The sequence below is a fragment of the Balaenoptera borealis genome (genome assembly GCF_965194805.1).
Source record: "Balaenoptera borealis genome assembly, chromosome: 5".
NCBI lineage: Eukaryota > Metazoa > Chordata > Mammalia > Artiodactyla > Balaenopteridae > Balaenoptera > Balaenoptera borealis.
The window spans coordinates 48595799-48615239 of NC_138862.1; the positions used below are offsets into that span (position 1 = coordinate 48595799).

The window sequence follows — 19441 nt, forward strand, 5'->3', positions numbered from 1 at the left end:
ATGGAAGGAGTATACTTCCCCAATCTTTGTTATGAGCTTGGCTATGTGACTTTCTTTAGCCATTGAATATTGGCAGGTATAACATAAGAGGGAGCTTGAAATGTGGTCATGTTTTTGGACTCTCCCTCTCTTCACTTTGTACTGTCATGAGAATGGCTTCTCTTGGGTCACTGTTAGTCCTTCATCCTGGGCACCAAAATGAACAGATGTGGAGCAGACCTGAGCCCAACCTATAAGAGGCCCAGCTGTACCTGTTGCTAGAAGTAGAACCACCCAGCCAAACACATGGGAGATCAGCTGACCTCCAGGCTATTTGTAGACACATGAGAAAGAAATCCTTTTTAGAGTATGTTACTAAGATTTTGTGGTTGTTTATTACACAGCAACAGCTGACTGATACACCCACCAAAGATAGCTTTGTTAAAATTAAGATTTGGAGCCAGTCATACATACCTTTGAATCTGGGCTTCCCAAGAGGATCAGTTTCTCTTGTTGGACTTGAGCTAAAGTCAGTCATATTACCTGAGAATGGAAGATACAATGAAAAATAGTAAAACTATAAATATTTAATACATATGCCTCCTAGTCAATTCCTTGCAATTTGATTTCAATTATTATTATTATTACTATACATATTATCCACACTAAAAGGCCTTTAATTGTGTCCTGCTGGTGCCCTTCAGTGTAATAAATAATGGTTCAAAGATTACAACCAAGTAGCTAATACTCATTAATAAATTAAGATACACATAATTAGTAATGACATGTGATTTAGTAAGAAGCATTGGGTAATCTAGATCTTTTTAGGAAGACTTTCCTAAAGATCTTGGGAACTTCCTTCTATGTCTGCAAAGGGAAGGAGCACATTCTATAATAAAACGTTAGAAATAAGTATAACTTTTAAATTAAAAAATTCATAGCAATCATAAAATTGAGTAAAATAGATGATCCAGAACTGGGACTCTTTTTTCCCTAGTTTGAAATCCTTTAGTACTTTGTAGCTAAGCATCCAGTGGGAAGTGACTGATATACTAACCAAGATCTTCTCCTGAGGCAGGAGCTGTTGGTTGCTTTTTATCTGTCTCTGTTCTCTCCACGGGGGCTTCAGTAGGCCTGAGTGTTGCCCTCATGGGTGGGGACGTTACTCGACCTGATGAAATGATTCCTGTAATGTAGAGCCAAAGGATTCAGACTTTATAGGGAGCCCTGCTGAGTTCCCCATTTATTTACTCAATAAATATTTATCAGCGCTTACCGTGTGGCTTGGCACTATATGCCAGGATTAGAGAGAAAATAAGACCTGGTGTCCTTGATCGGGAGGGATGTGTGAGCCAAATTATACTGAAGCATTATAGATATTGTGAAAGCATGGGATAAGGTCTCAGAGAGGACAAGTCTATGGGGAAAGATGATGAGTGCTGGGTGGGAGGAGGGCAGGAATGCCTTCCCAGAAGATGTACCAATAAAGAGGAGAAGTGACCAGTAGGTAAGACTGGGAGCTGTATTCTAGTCAGAGGTTGCAGGAAGAACCAGGTCAGGGAAGCATGAAATCAGGTGGCGTGTTGAATTTGAAGGAATGAGAGCCAAGAGTGCCAGGAGCAGTGAGAGCAGAGTACGGGGGGGGGCCGGGAAGGGCAGTTCATGAAGGCCCTTGCATACCATGGATTTAGGTATTATTTTTAGGTGATAAGGACCCGTTAAAAGATTTCCCCTAGGGAAGTAACATGATCAGATGAGGACAGGGTGAACAGTTAAGTTGCAAGGCTGGTGGCAGACAGAGAAATCAAGAGACTAAAGCAGTTGCGTAGGCAAGGGCAGAGGAGGTGAACAATGTAAGAAGCAGTGAGACTGGATGGAAGGGGTTTTACATGAGAAATGTCAAGGGGATGGAGTGGCCTGACTGCAGATTAATTGGCAGGCATGGGAGATGGCTGGGGAAGAAGAAGAAGTTTCTAAGGTAATGTCTGTGATTCTGGCCTGTAGCTAGAACAGTGTCACTCTGAGATGCTATATTCAACAATGTCTCCTCCACTCTAAAAACACCTATAGGTCTCCCAAACAGAATGCATCCCAAGGTCTAGGCAAGTATGGGTAGAATAGAGTGGAGGCTAGATTAGGTTTTATAGTCCTCCTGGGAAAAGGAATCATTCTCAGACAATAGAGAGTCAAGGGGTACAAGACCGACCCAAGAACTGTGGCCCAGCACAGAATCACAGATGAGCCATTCAGATGGGCTGCTGGGCCAGCCCCTGCAGATTTATGCTCCTGGTCCTGGTGGGAGTAGGCCCCAATGAGAGGGTGAGTGAAAACCATGAGACACTACACTGCAGCCCGAAGGAGCTTTTTAGAGGGTGCAGAGCAGCATTTATCCCGGCAAGGAGAGCGGGACTGAGAGGCCTCGGCAGATCTGGAGATAGGGGACAGGTGGAGATGCCTCGTAGTAGCCTAAGACTGTTCTCAGAGGCACATGTGCAAGAAGGCTTGTGTTCAGAGGACTCCCAGGACATTGAGTTGATTTCCTGAATTCCGTACGCACTTTCTGTGATGGTCATCAGGCCAAATCTGTATAACTGACCTCATCTGTGTTTGGTTCTTCAGTGTAGTCATTTCTTTTGAGTTAGAGGTGGAAAGCACAGGGCAGGGAGGGCACCAGAGTTAATCTCAGAAGTGGGATGTGTTTATACCATCCCACAGGCTGGGTGAGTTATACCAAAGCTACACTTATTGATGGCAGTGAGCAAGGTTTCATATGGCAGGAACCAAGGCCGTGGAGGTGCAGCTGAAGACACACAGCCTTGTAGGGGAGCTCTGGGGTGGGAGGTTCCCCTGACTCTTCCATGGGGGAAACTGAGGCGTCACTTTCAGTCTGAACTAAAAGCTACAGAAGCTCAAGTCACAGCTGCCCCAGGTTACAATTAATGAGGAAAACCTGGTCTCCTCACTGGGGCCATGTCCCTAGGCCTGGACCCAGGAAGGCACCATCATCATGGATGAGAGGTTGATTCCTCCTTCAGCTGATGGGAAAAACAATCTAGAGGCCACTGTCCCCTTGCTACATCGTGAAAGCTTCTCCATCACCACACCCTCCTTCATCCTGTGAAAAGAGTGACAGCCATTCTCTTTCTCAGAAATCCTTATCAGTTTCATCTTTCACAGCTGTCCTTAACACTGTTATCCTGATTCTGACTACAGAATATTTAGGAAGTAGAGATGAAGGAAGAGGGAGGAAAAATGGGAACATGATCTGATCTGCTGGCAGGTCCACTGGAAGAAACTTTAAGAAAAGTGAGGTGAATCTTTCCTCTGAACTGCATTCACTGATTCTTAATTTCACTCATATATTCACTCAATGATTACTGGATTCACTCAATGAGCACTGGATTTGGTTCTGGGAATTCAGAGAAAATGTCATCTGTCATCAAAGAGCTCATGATATAGGAGGGGAAGACAAGTACACAAACAAATAGGTATAAAACAGTGGTTTGCTCTAACAGAGGTATGTTTCAAGGAAAAGTAGAACAGAGAGGCAATGCTAGGTCTATTTTGGGCAGCTAGAGAAGGCTTCTTCAAGACAAGGATGAAGTACAAGTATCCCAGGTGACTCGGAGTGGTCATTCTATGGGAAGAAGACAACACATACCCTAGGATAGAGGCATGTGAGCAAGCTGAGAGGCAGCTTGACTTCTAAATTATATTCCTGCCTTGCTGCACAGGCTAGACCTGCTCAGTCACCCTGAGTATTCCAGTTCCCAATCTTTCCCCTTGCACCGTAATACTGGGGTCAGCATGAAGGCTGGGGGACAGGGGAGCTATCAATTAGATGTAAAGGATTCTATCTCAAGAGACGGGATGATGAGTGGATGACATTTTCCATTACACCTGGTGGGTTGGCAGCACAAAACATCTCATCCAAAATAATCCACTTTTTGAAGAACCTGTGATAGCTTCTGTCTCAGCACCAAGCACACAGCATCTAAGAAGCAAACTGGCCTAGATGGACACGGATGGTTGCTTTCACCCCCACCCACCCAGAATCAGGATATGAGTCCTCAAAACTATAATTTACAGTCTGGTCTTTGGGGCCAAAACAGGCACATGTCACACACACCAAGGGCTCGTCCATTGCTTGAGCTATCACACCAAGAAGGGCTTGCGTTTGGCCAGTGAAATCAAGGAGGGAGAAGGAAGGTATGTGATTGACGTACCTGCGCTTCCTGGCTTTCCGGTGACATTATTTGGTGGTAAAGGCTTTCTTCGTGGGGGCGTGGGTCTAGGTGGCAAGGGTGGGCGAAGAATGCCTGGGATTGTAGCTAGGAGATTATATTACAGATAAAGTGGTCATAAGGATTCACTCCATAAAAATCACGGATTTAAAAAAAATATAATGTTTGACAAGTAGCAGTTGGATGAGAGAGAATAGATTCTATAGAAAAGTGCCTGCAATACTTTCTGATATTCTTCTAAATTAGTGCTCGTAACGTACCCAGGGATAATGAAGCACATTTGTGTATGGGGAAAATATTCTCTAATTATAGATGAAAATATAGCAGTGCATCTGCCCTTTGAAAGGAAAAGTAGAACATAGATGTATAGAACTTATCATCTTTAGTTTCCTATATAGACTCAACAGTAGCATTTCTGCGTCTCATTATCTCCAATTACCTTTGATTTGCAGGCTACAATTCTTACACCATTTTAGCTTTGAGTTGGTAAAGCACATAATTTCTCCTTTAGTAGGTGTTCCACCCCATCCTCCAACTCTATTATTTAATTATAATTAAACAAGCACTTTCAGAACTTCTCAAAAGATTACAACAAAATAGCCCTGATGGCAGAAGCAATAAGCCTGTGGCCATGGAGAGCAGAGTCACCACACAAGGGCACCTGGCCAGGGAGCTGTAAGTGAGAGGCAAAGTTTCACATCCACTCTGCTCTCTCACCCACCCATGAGCCCTGGTGCAAGGCTGCCAGCCCAGAGGAAAGGAACGTTTTTCTAAATGGTTTGCCTGAAGGGCAAAGGGAAGAGACACCTTTTTATAATCTGCACAAAGGCGGACGAGGCTTGAGGTACCTGGAGCAGCCCACCTTAACCCACATTTTCTTTTAAGTCTTGTGTTATAGCTTAAAAATTCATCTCTTTCTTTGCATAATATGTTGGTTTAAAAATCTTCAAGTAGGGGCTTCCCGGGTGGCGCAGTGGTTGAGAACCTGCCTGCCAATGCAGGGGACACGGGTTCGAGCCCTGGTCTGGGAAGATCCCACATGCCGCGGAGCAACTAGGCCCGTGAGCCACAACTACTGAGCCTGCGCGTCTGGAGCCTGTGCTCCACAACAAGAGAGGCCGCGATAGTGAGAGGCCCGCGCACCGCGATGAAGAGTGGCCCCCGCTCGCCGCAACTAGAGAAAGCCCTCACACAGAAACGAAGACCCAACACAGCCAAAAATAAATAAATTAATAAAAAAAAAAAAGTATATAAAAAAATTTTCAAGTAAAATTGACAATCCAGGAAAATGCCCTGTGGCTTTAAGTACTTCCTGGGATATTAGGAGTTGTGCAGGTGCGTGCATGTGTGTGTGCACGTACTGCAGGGTGGGAGGGAGAGTGAGTGGTGACGATAGAATATAGATCTCTAACCCAGACATTAATGCATCAGAGTAGATTTCACAGCATCCTTTTAAAAGCACAGAGTTCTTATTCAATGCAAAGATATTATCGCTTCATAATTTTGGCCTATTATATAGAGCACAGCCTCAAATTAGAAACATAAATCATTTCAGGCAAAAGGATATTATAATAAATTACACAAGAACAAAACTTGTATAGGATGAAAGCTAGAATCTACCGTTATGCCTCAGCATTTGTCCACTGTGGCCCCTCAGAACATTATCTAAAGTAATTATTAAATCAGTGCCTCGTTACAGGTTCTTATTAATATTCAATTTGTGCATAAAGCACTTTTTATTTTCCCGAAGATAATATTTTGGTATGTTTATCTAGCAATACCCCGGTACTGTTAGCATGGTTCTGGTGCTTTGGGGACGGTGAGGATGTTACTTTTTTTTTGCTGCAGCACATGTCACTTGCAGTTACAAGTTTCGGAGCAGAGCTGAGTGAGGGAGTCAGCATTTTATTCCTTACCTGGTTTTTTTGTGGAGTGAGAAGAGTCCACTGACACATTTCTATCAGCACCGGATGGCAGTGGTGCTTGCTTGACCCCTGTGAGCAGAGAGGATGACAGAATAAATAGATAGCAAAAATGTGGTAAATATTCTTCACAGAAACTTTTTGTGCTCAGACAGTTTGGCTTCTCCCATCTGCGTATAGGAAAAAACACTTAAAGCCCTACTGCATTCATTAGTTGTGATTTTTTCTCTGAAGAGTTAGTGTTTGATTGCAGAACGTGGTTTTGCCTTAATTTTCTACGATGCCCACCCCGCACTGCCTGCCTGGGTGATATTGTTTTGCCAGGAGTAGTTCATCTACAGTGATTGGCTATTTTTTTTTTTTGTTTTTTTGCCAATATTCATGGGCAAATTTTGTGGTTTTTAAAAAAATTTTCTCCAACTCCTCTACCCCAATGAAAACCCTTCAAATTCCAGTGTGTTTGGGTTTGTACTTAATGAATTGACTTTAAAAATATTTTTTGAGAGTTCTTGGCTAGAAGGCTGGTTAGGCCACAGACTGGATCTGTGCTTCTGAGATTTGTAAATTAGGCCTGGGCACGCCTAGAATTCCAAATTGCTGTTTGGAAGAAACTGACCTGAAAATTACTTTGCGCGCTATTTTATCTCTTAAGTCCCTCAAACACAATCTGGTGCTAGGGTTTTGGGTAGCAATCCTAAGGGTAGAGGGAACCAATTTAGTTTTTGTCCTGCTTTTTAAAAATTATTATTCTTTTACATTATAAAATAATCTTCCCTGATGTGGCCGGCAGTCTTCATCAAGAAATAATAGGAACAGACGTTTTTTCGAATCTCAAAAGTAAATATTATCTTAGATATAATGGCTCATCCTAAAAAGAGAATCCATACTCTGAGGACCTGACTATAATTCACCGATTAAAAAATAAGAATAAACATTGAATTAATATACTAGTTAGTATATTAACAAGGACAAGCACAAGAACAACCCTGTTTTGAGTTCCAGGACTCTGTAGGGACATTATACACTCATTCTCATTTAATGTGTCGGCAGATATATTAAGTATACAACAGAAGCTGATATTTTCACATTAATTTATGAAATTATTATAACTATAATGGGCATTAATCAGCATTATAATATTAACTTATTAGTATTATTAACAGATATAATAATAATTATGATTAACATTAATTTATGAAACCTAATATTACAATCCCACACCCTCTGCTATTTGAATAAGAGATAACATATAAAATCAAGGTGAATGTTTGTATGTAGCCATGAATCAACTGCTGTTTATTTGTGGTAGGAAAAAAATGTTTCTGTGGTCACTGACTATTTTGTTGCTCATCCCACAGGCATTGTGAGAACAAATAGCTCATTAGTCTTCTTCCTGTGCCCTCCTCTTAGTGGTAATGGCGGTGGGAAATGACTCATTCGGGTGGTTACTCTGTCCATGGCTTAAGGGAATGCAAAGTGCTTTCATTTGTGTCTCTGGGATAACCTGGCTTGCTGAGATCTGATTTACCACTATTTTTCGAGGGTAAAACTGTATTATATCCTCTAGAAGCTTAGTAGGCTATGTGTGCCTTCAGTAGATCCTTCTTCATAGCCTTTCTCCAAATCTTTCCACCCTTAAAAAAAAAAAGTATTTTGATCCAGTACTGCACAAGCACCTTACATATTCACGATGTGATTTGATCCATACAACTCTTCTGGGTGGGAGATACCACCCGGGTCTCACAGATGAGGAAACCCAAGGCAAGGGGAGAGTAAGCACTTGCCCAAAGACTCACAGCTGAAGTGGAGGCATTCACACCCATGTGTGCCCAGCTTAAGCCCATCTCTTAAGCTATAATTGGGATAGTACAGAGTGCTTTTTCCTGTCATCTTCTTCTCTCTGTTAAAGAGAAAACCACAGGCCCAAAATGGCATCACCTGTGCTAAAGCCCATGATACCAAGCCTAGACTTAAAACCTGACTTAACTGCAGTTTTGACCTTCCCCAGAAATGTAATCTCAATCAATCAGTCTGGAATTCTCTGGTCAGCACCACACCCTTCATCCCCCAGAGGAAGAAGAGGCAATCTACATAAAACCCATGCAATTCCCTCCTACCCAAAAAGAAGTTGTCCTGGCCTAAAAATAGTATTTTCTTTTCTATTGCTAATAGTTCCCTTGCCCCACCCTTCTTCCTATAAAAAAAAACCTTCCATTTTGTACAACCCTTCAGAGTGCCCTTCTGGGTGCTAGATGGGATGCTGCCTGATTCATAAATTGTTGAATAAAGCCAATTAAATCTTCAAATTTACTTGGTTGAATTTTGTTTTTTAACGCTTCTCTTACTCTTCACAATGACTCTGACTTTAGCCCTCAAGTCCTATACTTTTTCTTTTGGGTGGTTTGAAGTGCCACCACTGGGTAAGGGCTAAACAGCCATGGCTGGCAAGCATGTGTCATTCAGCCATGCCACTGGTGTGTGGGACTCAGAAATACAAGGATGACATGGTTTCCCAACCAGGCACATGCAAATCCAACAAGTCACAGGCTGGTGAAATGGAGATCTAGGAGAGAATACAAAAGTCTGCAGGATTACTTTATGAATAAGATCAAACATGTAAACATCCCTGGCCTCTTTTCCAGTTATGGGAGAAATCAGCAGAAATGAGCCATTTTCTGTCACTTTCTGTATAGGCAGAGATGGAAGCATCATACTGTTACGATTCTTATAGGTTAAGTACCCAAATCAATAGAATGTCAGCTGCTAAACTGGACTTTGTCCAGCCTTTAGAAACAGAGAAAAGTCAGTAGTGGATGAGAATGTTGGTAAGAACCCAGCAGAAGGCAGCTGTGGGACGCAGGGAAAGAGCATTGAACTGGGGACAGGAGACTGAACTCCAGTTCTGGCCTTGGTTCCACCTAGCTGTGGTTTGCATGTCAGCCAGGAGTAGTATGAGCACGGGACCTGGAGACCAGTGAACTTCTGTGGCCCTGAAATGAGGAGAGCAAATAAATGCCAAAGGTAGCAGAGAGGCAATGGGAGGGCAAAGGAGAAGCCAATAAGAGCTACTGCAGAGAAAGAATCCTCAGGAATTGGCAATCAGCCAGTCTGGCCCAGGCTGCGACCTGAATTCTTTTTCCCTCAGGCAGGATTAATCTACTATTTTCTAAAGGGCAGAGTTGGCTCTGGAAGAACCAAGACTTCAGCTTCAGTGTGAACACCCATTGCCATATGGGACTTCTCCAAAAATATCTGGATTTACATAGTTCACTCTTTAGCAATTTATTGTCAAAAATGAAGTAAGGATTTGGGTATTTTTCACCATGGCAACAGAAACTTTGCAAACAAACACAGTAAACTGGGAATCAATTTCCAAATGTATCAGAGACTATTCCCTGTGACCAAAAGGAGTGGTATTTATGGATGATTGGTTTCCTCACCCTTGTCTCCAAATCTTAGCGCCTGGCTAAAAAGTCAGGGCTGAGGAGCCAGCAGACTGAAAGATTTCGCCACAGCTCAGACAGACACATTCCTCACCTTGGAGGGGTCTAGGTTCTGGTCGTCAGGCACACTCCGTGTGGGGTCAGTGAAGTGTGGATTCCTCATTAGGAGAAGACGGAGTAGAGAAAGGAGTTTGGGGTTCAGGTATCTAACATATCTGCCAAACCACATGTGCCAAGGTGGTTTGCAAACTACATTTTGCCTGGCACATAATGGGCTTTCAATAAATGTCAGTGGAATGAAAGAATCGTTGCACAACTCAGCAGCTTCCTTCCATAGGCAGAAAGTTGGAGAGATTGTCTAGCACAGAATGGGCAAATTTTTTCTGTCAAGGGTTAGACAGTAAATATTTTCAGCTCTGTGGGCCATACTGTCTCTGTCACAACTATTCAATTCTGCCACTGCATTGTGAAAGCAAGCCATGTTTCTATAGAACTTTATTTACAAAAAAAAAGGCAGTGAGCTGGGTTTGGTCTGTGGGATTGTACTTTGTGCAATCCCCTTGGTCTAGGGCATGCTGTTGCATCTCTGGAGTCAGATCTCAAGTTGGTTATAACATGTAGAACATATCAGTTAAGCTGAGACACATCTCTGGAAACCCTGAAAAAGCAGACTGCTGGAAAAATGACCTACCTAAAATTTCATTCTCTGAAGGCTACTTTCTAACTTTAAGGTGGAGAAATATTTATACATATACATGTGAAATAAACATAAAGCAGGGTAAGTATCTATAATGATGCTATAAATTAAGAAACTTGGCTCAAGATAATTTAAAGATTCCTGGGGTTTATGGAATCATTGCAAGAATTGTATAGAGGCCCAAAGAATCAAGGGCCATAGTTTTGAGGCCTCAGAATCTTTCTTTTTTAGTGTTCCAAAGCCACAACATTAAGTGGCCTAAGACCATGAAGAATATGTCCTATAAATCCTAAACACATCCTTTTATCAACTGATTTTTTTATATGTAAAATATCTGTGCTGAAAATTTCAGCAAGAAACACTATAGGAAAATATATGTGAGATGGATAAGAAACATACATATTATGGGTGAAATGTCAAAGTCGGATAAGGAATCAGTTAACACAAAAATGGTGTCTCATTAAGACTCAATAGAGGTTAGAAGTGAGTATGAATGAGATAGTAGGACTGGGTCAGAGAAGAAAGAAAAGAAACTTGATGTGAATATCTGCATTTCTATAAACAAGTTAGATCAAAACTATGCACAGTCTAAGTAAGGTGGACTCATGTAAGTCTACAACCTGAAGAGAACAGATTTAAAAACATTCTTTTTCTCAACAATTTCTCAAGACACTATTTCCCAGGCAAATACTTCAAGAGCTGTTAAATTTTTCTTTCATAATATGCTACACAATGGCATCTGTAATTTGCGATTTTTATACCATTACTTCTTTTCTTGCCTTATTGCACTGGCTTAACACTCCAATCCTATTTTCAACGGAAGGGGTAAAAGTAGGAATTCTTGCTTATGTTCTTGATGCTAGAAGAAAAATATTTAAACTTTCACTGTGAAATAGGATGGTAGCTGTAGGTTTTTCACAGATGCCCTTTATCAGAGTGAGGAAAATTCCTTCTATTCCTAGTTTTCAGAGTTTCCATCATGAATGGTTTTTGAATTTTGTCTAATGGTTGATTTTTTTTTATTTATTGAGATGATCATATGATGTTTTCCTTTGCTCTGTTAATGTGGTAAATTACACTAATTTGTTTGAATGTTAAGCCAATCTTGCATTCCTGAGGTAAATATCATTTGGTTGTTATATGTTGTGGTAGACAAGGAGATGTACCACCCATATGTCCAATCAAGGCTCTCTCAGCTGAGGCTGACCCTGAAGGATATGACAGTGGGATACTGTCTGTTGACTTCATTCCCTTCAGGTAGGCAGCAAGTCCTTCCCTGAAGGGGGATCCCAATAGACAGACATCAGAACATAGAACATGTGCAACACATTTTGATTGGGGATGGTAGTGGAGCAAGGAAAGGGGAAACAATGAGCTCAGCTTTGTTTACCTGTGCCTATCAACCTATTTCTTTTCTTTTTTAAAAATAAATTTTATTTATTTATTTATTTTTGGCTGTGTTGGGTCTTCATTGCTGCGCGTGTGCTTTCTCTAGTTGCTGCGAGCGGGGGCTACTCTTCATTGTGATGTGTGGACTTCTCATTGAGGTGGCTTCTCTTGTTGTGGAGCACAGGCTCTATGCATGCGGGCTTCAGTAGTTGTGTCACATGGGCTCAGTAGTTGTGGCTCGCGTGCTCTAGAGTGCAGGCTCAGTAGTTGTGGTGCACGGGCTTAGTTGCTCTGCGGCATGTGGGATCTTCCTGGACCAGGGCTTGAACTCATGTCTGCTGCGTTGGCAGGTGGATTCTTAACCACTGCACCACCAGGGAAGCCCCACATTTTACATTTAGATCTATGATCCACCTTGAGTTCCTTTTTGTTTAGGTAGAGGAGTTGTTTTTTTGTTTGTTTGTTTGGTTGGTTTTTGTTTTGTTTAGTGTTTTTGCATACAGATATCCAGTTTTTCCAGCACCATCTGTTGAAAACACTTTCATTTCTCTGTTGAACTGCCTTTGTACCTTTGCCCCACATCATTTCACCATAATTGTGTGAGTCTATTTGGTTGATGGTGCTGTTTAGATCTCTATTCTTGCTAATATCCTGTCTGCTCATTTTTTTAAAATTAATTAATTAATTAATTAATTTTTGGCTGCCTTGGGTCTTCATTGCTGTGTGTAGGCTTTCTCTAGTCACCGCAAGCAGGGGCTACTCTGCAGTGTGGTGCGTGGGCTTCTCATTGTGATGGTGGCTTCTCTTTTTGCAGAGCACGGGCTCTAGGTGTGCAGGCTTTAGTAGTTGTGGCGTGCAGGCTCAGCAGTCCATCAATCTATTTCTACCAGCAACCAACTAATTAAACTGAAGAAGTCCTGGTAAGAGATCATCCTTTCAAAGCTAAGTTAGGTGAGTTATTACAAAGTTGACTTTATCTACACAAGAGGGTAACAGATGTCAGTTTGTATTACAAGTGGCTCTGGAAAAAATATTTATATTGCTGATAAACTAAAATATAATAATGCTCTGTTTTCCCTCCAAAAGACAGAATTTTCCTTGTGAGAATCAATGCATGATTATACTGAAGGTTAATGGCTTTCAAGTTTGATCATAGCTACTTGTTCTTTGTTTTGTTGACATAAATACTTTCTTCTATTTTTACTTAGGCAAACTCCAGGGAATTATTTTGAATATTAAGAAGGTGGCTCTGTTTAGAGCCAGACTGTTTACATCAATCTGAGACACTATGAACTGCCTAATCCCACTTGGGAAAAATAAAAGGAGCAGCTGAGCATAAATAGATATTGGAATGCTTTCTTGCTTTTCATGAGTCAGGAATTTATACTATCTGCCTCATTAATTGAAGGGAAGTGAATTCCTAGAACTTCAGATATTGTAATAACCGAGTACAAGAACACATACTTAAAAAAAAAATCTAAATCGTTTTTAGACTGAATACATGCCTTCAGGTAGTATCCACATCTCTTTCTCATTAGGGAATAATTATGGGTTGATTTTATATATACATATTAAATAAACTGTAATTTTTATGCTTTTTTACATAAGCAGGCACAAGATTTGCACTATTTAAAAAATATTTCAAGGGAACAATGCAATCCCATATTAAGGCATTTAATAACCACCATTTATCCACTTGGTGAGTTGAGTGTTTGAACTTTTATCAGATCATTGTCCTATTTATCTGTATGGTGTCCCATAGACCAGACTGGATTAGGGCAATGTCATTGAATCAAACTGAATGATCTGGAAACACTGATATGCTTGTAACCAGGGTGATCATTTGCTAACTGCTCTTCTCATTTAAATGTCATATTCCAGGTGGCTAACAGATCTGAGTGTTTTAAAAAAATTTCAAAGGTACTTGTGAAATTATAAACTGGAAAACGAACTGATAACAGTCTCAAAGACCAAACCTGTATATAGAAAGTGTTTTGAAATTAGGGAAACAGCTATTTTGATATTTTAATTCAATAATTCATATTCAGGATATTTTTAAGAATCAAGACTATATATTGTAGCTGTAGCTGATTTAGTGGACTAGGCTGAGAAAAGTGAAAAACTATCTTTTAATCTTTTCAGAGACATTTGAAATTTTTTTGTTGTTGTTGAAATTTTGACTTCGGAATGAATCACAAGTTTCAATTCTATGAACTTCCAAAACTGGCTGTACTAACAAAACTGGTAAAAAAGGAATTGAAATGTGCATTCAACAAAGTCATAAAAATTGAATGAAAACATTTAGAGTTTAATAGGATCAAAAGGAAATAAATTTGTGATCATTACCTGTTCCCATTCCATCCCCTTTGGGCATTGTACTGGGTTTGGGTCTACTAGGTCTTGTAGTTGTCCTATTCAGAACTACAATAAAGTGGGAAATAAATAGTTTAGACATTTTTTAATTGAAAATTTGTAGCCAAGGAAAATAAAAGTTTCCAGAGAATTGGAAGTCATTTAACTGGGCAATAAAAATATGATGACTTACCAAAAACTATTGTTCAGAATATAGAAATCACAAGTCTGGTATAAAAATCATAGACTTGAATTTGAGACCTGAGTATGTACTCTGAGACTTGAAAAAATAGAGGGAATTTATATTTCTAAGTGGGAACTAGCTGGCTTCATTTATAAGCACTAGATACATTCCAAAATGGAACTGAAGAAAGATCAGGACTACGTATGCCGAAAGAAAACCCAAAACTTGATGTGTATTTATTTGTCAAGGCCTCCTAACACATAAGTTGGTGGTCCTTTTGGAGGAGTCTCTAGGTACATATGCTCCCTCATAATCTTGGCCCAAGTCCACCGTTAAACACAGAACTATGATAAAACCATTGAAATTTCTCTCCTACTCTGTTGAGAGTCATAATATTACAAAAACATTGAAGTCAGCTGTTTTATCTTCCATTAAGCAGAGTTTTCAAGGAAAAGCACTAAGTGTATTGCGATTAAGAGAGTGAGTTCTGAAGCCAGACTGCTTGCCTTCGAATCCACTTCCTAGCCCTTCTTAAGCCTTAGCTTCCTCAGCCTTACCTCACAGGATGCATGGTTAGCACACCGTCACTGTTAGCCATTATTGTTACTGTTTCCTTATTTTGTAGAAAGGTTTAATATAACCAGCCACACGTTCAATTCTCAACAGTTATCATGATACAAAAATCACATGGAGTCGGAGGATTATTCCAAAAAATATGGGTTCCTCCATAAATCAAAGAAAAATGTATTTGTTCTTTCTTCCATGTGCCTGGAGAGATGTTCACTGGGAATGTTAGCTTATAAGCCATTTTTGTCATTTAGAACTTTAAAACTTCTTAGACTCACAGAGGAGAAAAGGGACAGAAGACACCAGAGTCTCTGGTCCAACTTGTACGTTAGCATAGGAGTGATTTATATGGACCCAATCAACCCCCAAGTTAACTTTTCACTAACAAGCTCCAGTGAGGGAGATCCTAAATCCTTTGGTGAGTTTAGTAGATTTAAAGTATTTTCTGGGAATTCCCTAGCAGTCCAGTGGTTAGGGCTCAGCACTTTCACTGCTGGGGCCCAAGTTCGATCCCTGGTAAGGGAACTAAGTTCCTGCAAGACGCATGTCGTGGTCAAAAATAAAAAAGTATTTTCCAGTTTATTATCACTTTACTTTGATGTTTACAACCTGTAAAATGTGTTTTGTTTTGTTTTTTTTTAATCTGAAAGAATCAAGTAAAAATATTCTCCCAGAACAAGAGCCTTTTATAATGGAAGAGGTCTTTTCTTAAAAGATAACATTTGAAACATGTAATATATCATAGCTAATGCTAATGCTATCTCTATAACTGCCATGGAAAACTGAAGAAGGAGGGAAAAGTATGTGTGATTTATGCAAAAATACTATTTAAAAAATGCTTTTATATTTTTAAGCTTCCGTGGTGGTCTCTAAATCTGATTATCCTTAAAAATCTCAGTCAAGTCTTGCCACTTCCATGGATTCATTATTTCCTCTCTACTTACCCACAAGGATCAGAATTTTGTATGTAATTTATTTCAGTTTAAGGATATATAGCCTTCATTTGGTATATTTGGCTGTTTCAATATTTTTTTTTTTTGGCAGTGCCATGCAGCATGTGGGATCCTAGTTGCCTGACCAGAGATTGAACCCATGCCCCCTGCAGTGGAAGTGTGGAGTTTTAACCACTGGACCGCCAGGGAATTCCTCAATACATTTTATATCTTCTCAGATATGTTGATTATTTAGGTCATCAGAAAGAGAAACAACTTACCAGGTCTGATGTGTGGTTTGTCGGGTGTTCTGGGCTTCACAGGAGTTGTATACAATCTGTGTGGTGCTGAAACAGAGGAAACGTTTCACATTTAATAACCAGCACTCTTGAGCTCAATAAATGGAGATTTAGTACTCTACAGACCAACAACTTGTATACTTTGCATGGAAGTATAAAGAATATTCTTAAATCTCCAGGTATGCATTACAGCACTGATGCTAAAGGAAAATAAAGCAAGTGAAAATATTCATGACTGGAAATTAAAGATGCACATAGTCAAAGTGAGGTAGGTCATTGGTAATGTGTGTTAAGGATTAGTCATCATTTAGTCCATGTTTTTCAGGGGCATTTATTTCACCACATGGTTGCTTAATATGGTAAACATATAAGCCAACCATCTACCCCTCCATCTATCCATGTGTCTGTCCATTTGTCCATCAACCCATCCATCCATCCATCCATTCACATCTCTCAATTAGGAAGTCACTGTGAAACATTATTTTGCCAAAGAAGACAAATAATATTAAAGGCAGAAAGAAAAATATTTTTAGGTATGTAAGAAGAAAAGAGTAGAAACATGTGGTCTGTATCTAAATGTCTTAGCTCATGAACCCTGAAGTGAATAAATACTCACTTAGTGCCATCCATTAAAACTTTAGGGATGAGAGAAAATGACCTCTGGTGTCCTGCCCATCAAGAGAGGGTGAGCAAAGATCAAGAACTCAGACAGCCCTGGGACCAACATGCCACCTTGTTACTTCCTGCTCCTGTTATCCAGGGCCTGGCACAGTGAGGACCATTAATGAAGAGTTGTCAAATACATAAAAAAAATTAGTGACTATTGTAAGCAGGCAAATTCAGGAGAAACTGAGCTGAAATATTTTTGCTCCCTAAGCTCTTAAAGTGTGCATCCATCCTGGGATGTGTCTATCCTTGCCTTCCCTCCTCTGCCACCCTTGACACACCACGTTGCCTCCTGCCACCAACTTTCTTGGTAATGCTTTAGCTAAGACTGGAAAAAATTTTCTTGCAAACTTGTTAAGTAGATTATACCATTTCAGTGATTTTGTTCACATCTTGAATGGGTATTTATGTAACCATAAATCAGCAAATGCCTTGCCTACCACATTAAAAAAAATATACCTGCAAAACAGATTATAATGTAGCTCATTTATAAACTTCCAACGCGAAGACTGATGAGTAGAATTTTGCCATACTCAGGCCAAAACCAGCAGACACATACTGAAATTCTCTGTAGGTTTAATGTGGGCCTTTCAAAGTGTGATAACTAGAGTGAACAGAGGTACTGATTTATTTAAAAATAATCAATTCTCACATGCCCTAAAATGTGTGATGATGATTTGCAAATGTTTTTCTTCAATTTTCTTTGAGAGTGGTAGGATTCCCTGTCAGTTGAACATATTTCAGCTTTCTTGTTAATTTCTTCAATGTTAGATTGCTTTTGCTTAAAGAAATATAAGAATCATGGCTCTTATTAGTATCATTCTAGAACACATATGAATTTTAAAACTTTAGAAAAGAAACAGAGCAGAATACAGAAATAATCAGCACTACATTCATTATTTCAAAGCCACAGGATCAGAATTTTGGTTTTATTTTTTCTACAGTCTTTACTTAAATCTTGAAAGAACTTTTTATAAAGGAGCTGAAATATAAATTATGTTTGGGCTGTGAGTTATTCACATAGCTCATCACCAGGTAACACATGGCCTTGAGAAAACTGCTTGAGGGTTTCAATTTTAAATTAAAAAAAAAAAAAGACAATGGTGCATTGTGAGAATGTAACATTGTAAATAACATCTCCACATAGTTTTTGGTGACTAATAATAAAAATAATTTTAAAAGATGGCTTCATATCTAAAGAGTTTTATAAAAATCATTTAAAAAGAACACTAAAAATACTTGACAAAGATAACATCAAAAATAGACAAACAAGGATTATAGGAGAAATACCTTGAAGGACCTTTGTTTTGCCCAGTATAGGGAGAGGGGAAGAAGGGTACAACCTTCCCTGGGTGGCATAAGGATCAGGGGGCTGAAATAAGTAAAATAATCAAAATGGCCTCAGAATGCCTCTGGCCAAGTGGATTTCTACCATGGGTTGATATGAGAGGGGCAAAGGAGAGAAGCTTGAATAGGTCAGGGTTTAGGTTATAGCTGCAGGGAATTATCTCAGCAGACAAAGAAACAAGAATGGCACAGAGAAAATGTGCCAGAGATCCTATTAGTAGGTTCATGCTGTAGGCTTTAGGCACTAAGTTTCTTTGGAGCACTTGGGCCCCACTGCTGAGGGCTTGGAGACCAAAAAGCCACAAGGTCCTGGTACATGCGTGGGTGGAGTATGAAGACCAAGAGAAACAATTTCACCCCTACAGCGTCTCTCAAATTGTTGTGTGCTGTCTTGCGCATCTGATGCCTACTATTAGAAACAAAACACAACACAACAAAAATAATACAGTAGGTTGACCTCCTTGTCCATAGAGATCAGGCACGCGTTTATGAGGGTTGGGTCAGAGGGTGACCCTAGGACACACAGTGTGCTGTTACTAAAGTTGACCCTATACTCCCAAGAAGGGTTACTGGCCTGGACCAGGTTGGAAATGCATTTCTGGTGAGCCCACTTTAAAGAGTCTTGGCATGAGTCTAGAAAAGTGTGAATCCCAGAGCTGCACAAGTTAGGCTCAAGCTAAGGATCCTCAGAACATAAGAAAGTAATTAAAATACAGTACATTATATAAATATGTTAAGACAATTCATAGAATGATATCAAATCCTGGATATACATCCAATCAACTGTGAAACTCATCTAATAAAACCATGTTCTAGAAGCAATTTGATAAAAATATTGATACTCCCATTAAAGTAAGAAAAAGCAAAAACAAGAAAAGAACAGGTCTATGATTTTTAGCCTCAATTCTGAAATCTACAAAGCTTTAAAAAGCTGAAATCTTTTTCTCATTTGGCAATACAACCTGAGCTGAATAGAGTATTTACCCTGCTTATTGTAAATATTTATATGTTTTGCTGTAAAAACATCAATGTGTTTGATTATGAGAATCCAGCTATCTTCTTTCAAGCCAGACATTAAAGAGGTTTGCAAAAACATTAAAAAATAAACATATAAAAATCAGGATGTGGTATGGACATAATAGGATTGAACATCTGCTGTTAATGGCTGAAGCTATTAATGAGGGTATGGGAGGGCTGTCATTATACTGGCTCCTTACTTCTGTGTATATTTTTTAAATAAATAAAAGTTAGTAAGTAGAAAGGTAATAAAGTAAATAATAAAATAAACATTTAAACCATTATAAAAATTAAATGAAACAAGTTCAAAAGATTTAGAAAATTTACAGGAACTGTCCTGTACCATAGAGAGTATTGTCAGTCATGTTTATTTAGAACAAGTACTGATCCGCTTATTATAAAA

The 19441-nt window shown here is 39.6% G+C and overlaps 1 protein-coding gene across 37 annotated transcripts in view; it reads right to left on the bottom strand.

The window, feature by feature from the left end:
• Positions 1–19441, bottom strand: part of ABI3BP (ABI family member 3 binding protein) — a 272400-nt gene that overhangs the window by 48799 nt on the left and 204160 nt on the right. For 34 of the 37 annotated variants that reach the window (XR_014244699.1, XR_014244700.1, XR_014244701.1 and 31 more), the window contains 6 exons: positions 15991–16056; positions 14021–14095; positions 6140–6217; positions 4206–4310; positions 1037–1165; positions 454–522 (listed from right to left, as the gene is read on the bottom strand). Coding sequence is in view for 34 of the 37 variants with exons in the window: in XM_082392047.1 (XP_082248173.1) it covers positions 454–522; positions 1037–1165; positions 4206–4310; positions 6140–6217; positions 14021–14095; positions 15991–16056 (522 nt within the window). In the remaining 3 variants the exon portion in view is untranslated. The remainder of the gene's footprint in view (positions 1–453; positions 523–1036; positions 1166–4205; positions 4311–6139; positions 6218–14020; positions 14096–15990; positions 16057–19441) is intronic. The other 3 variants (XM_082392053.1, XM_082392034.1, XM_082392032.1) reach the window with 1 other exon arrangement.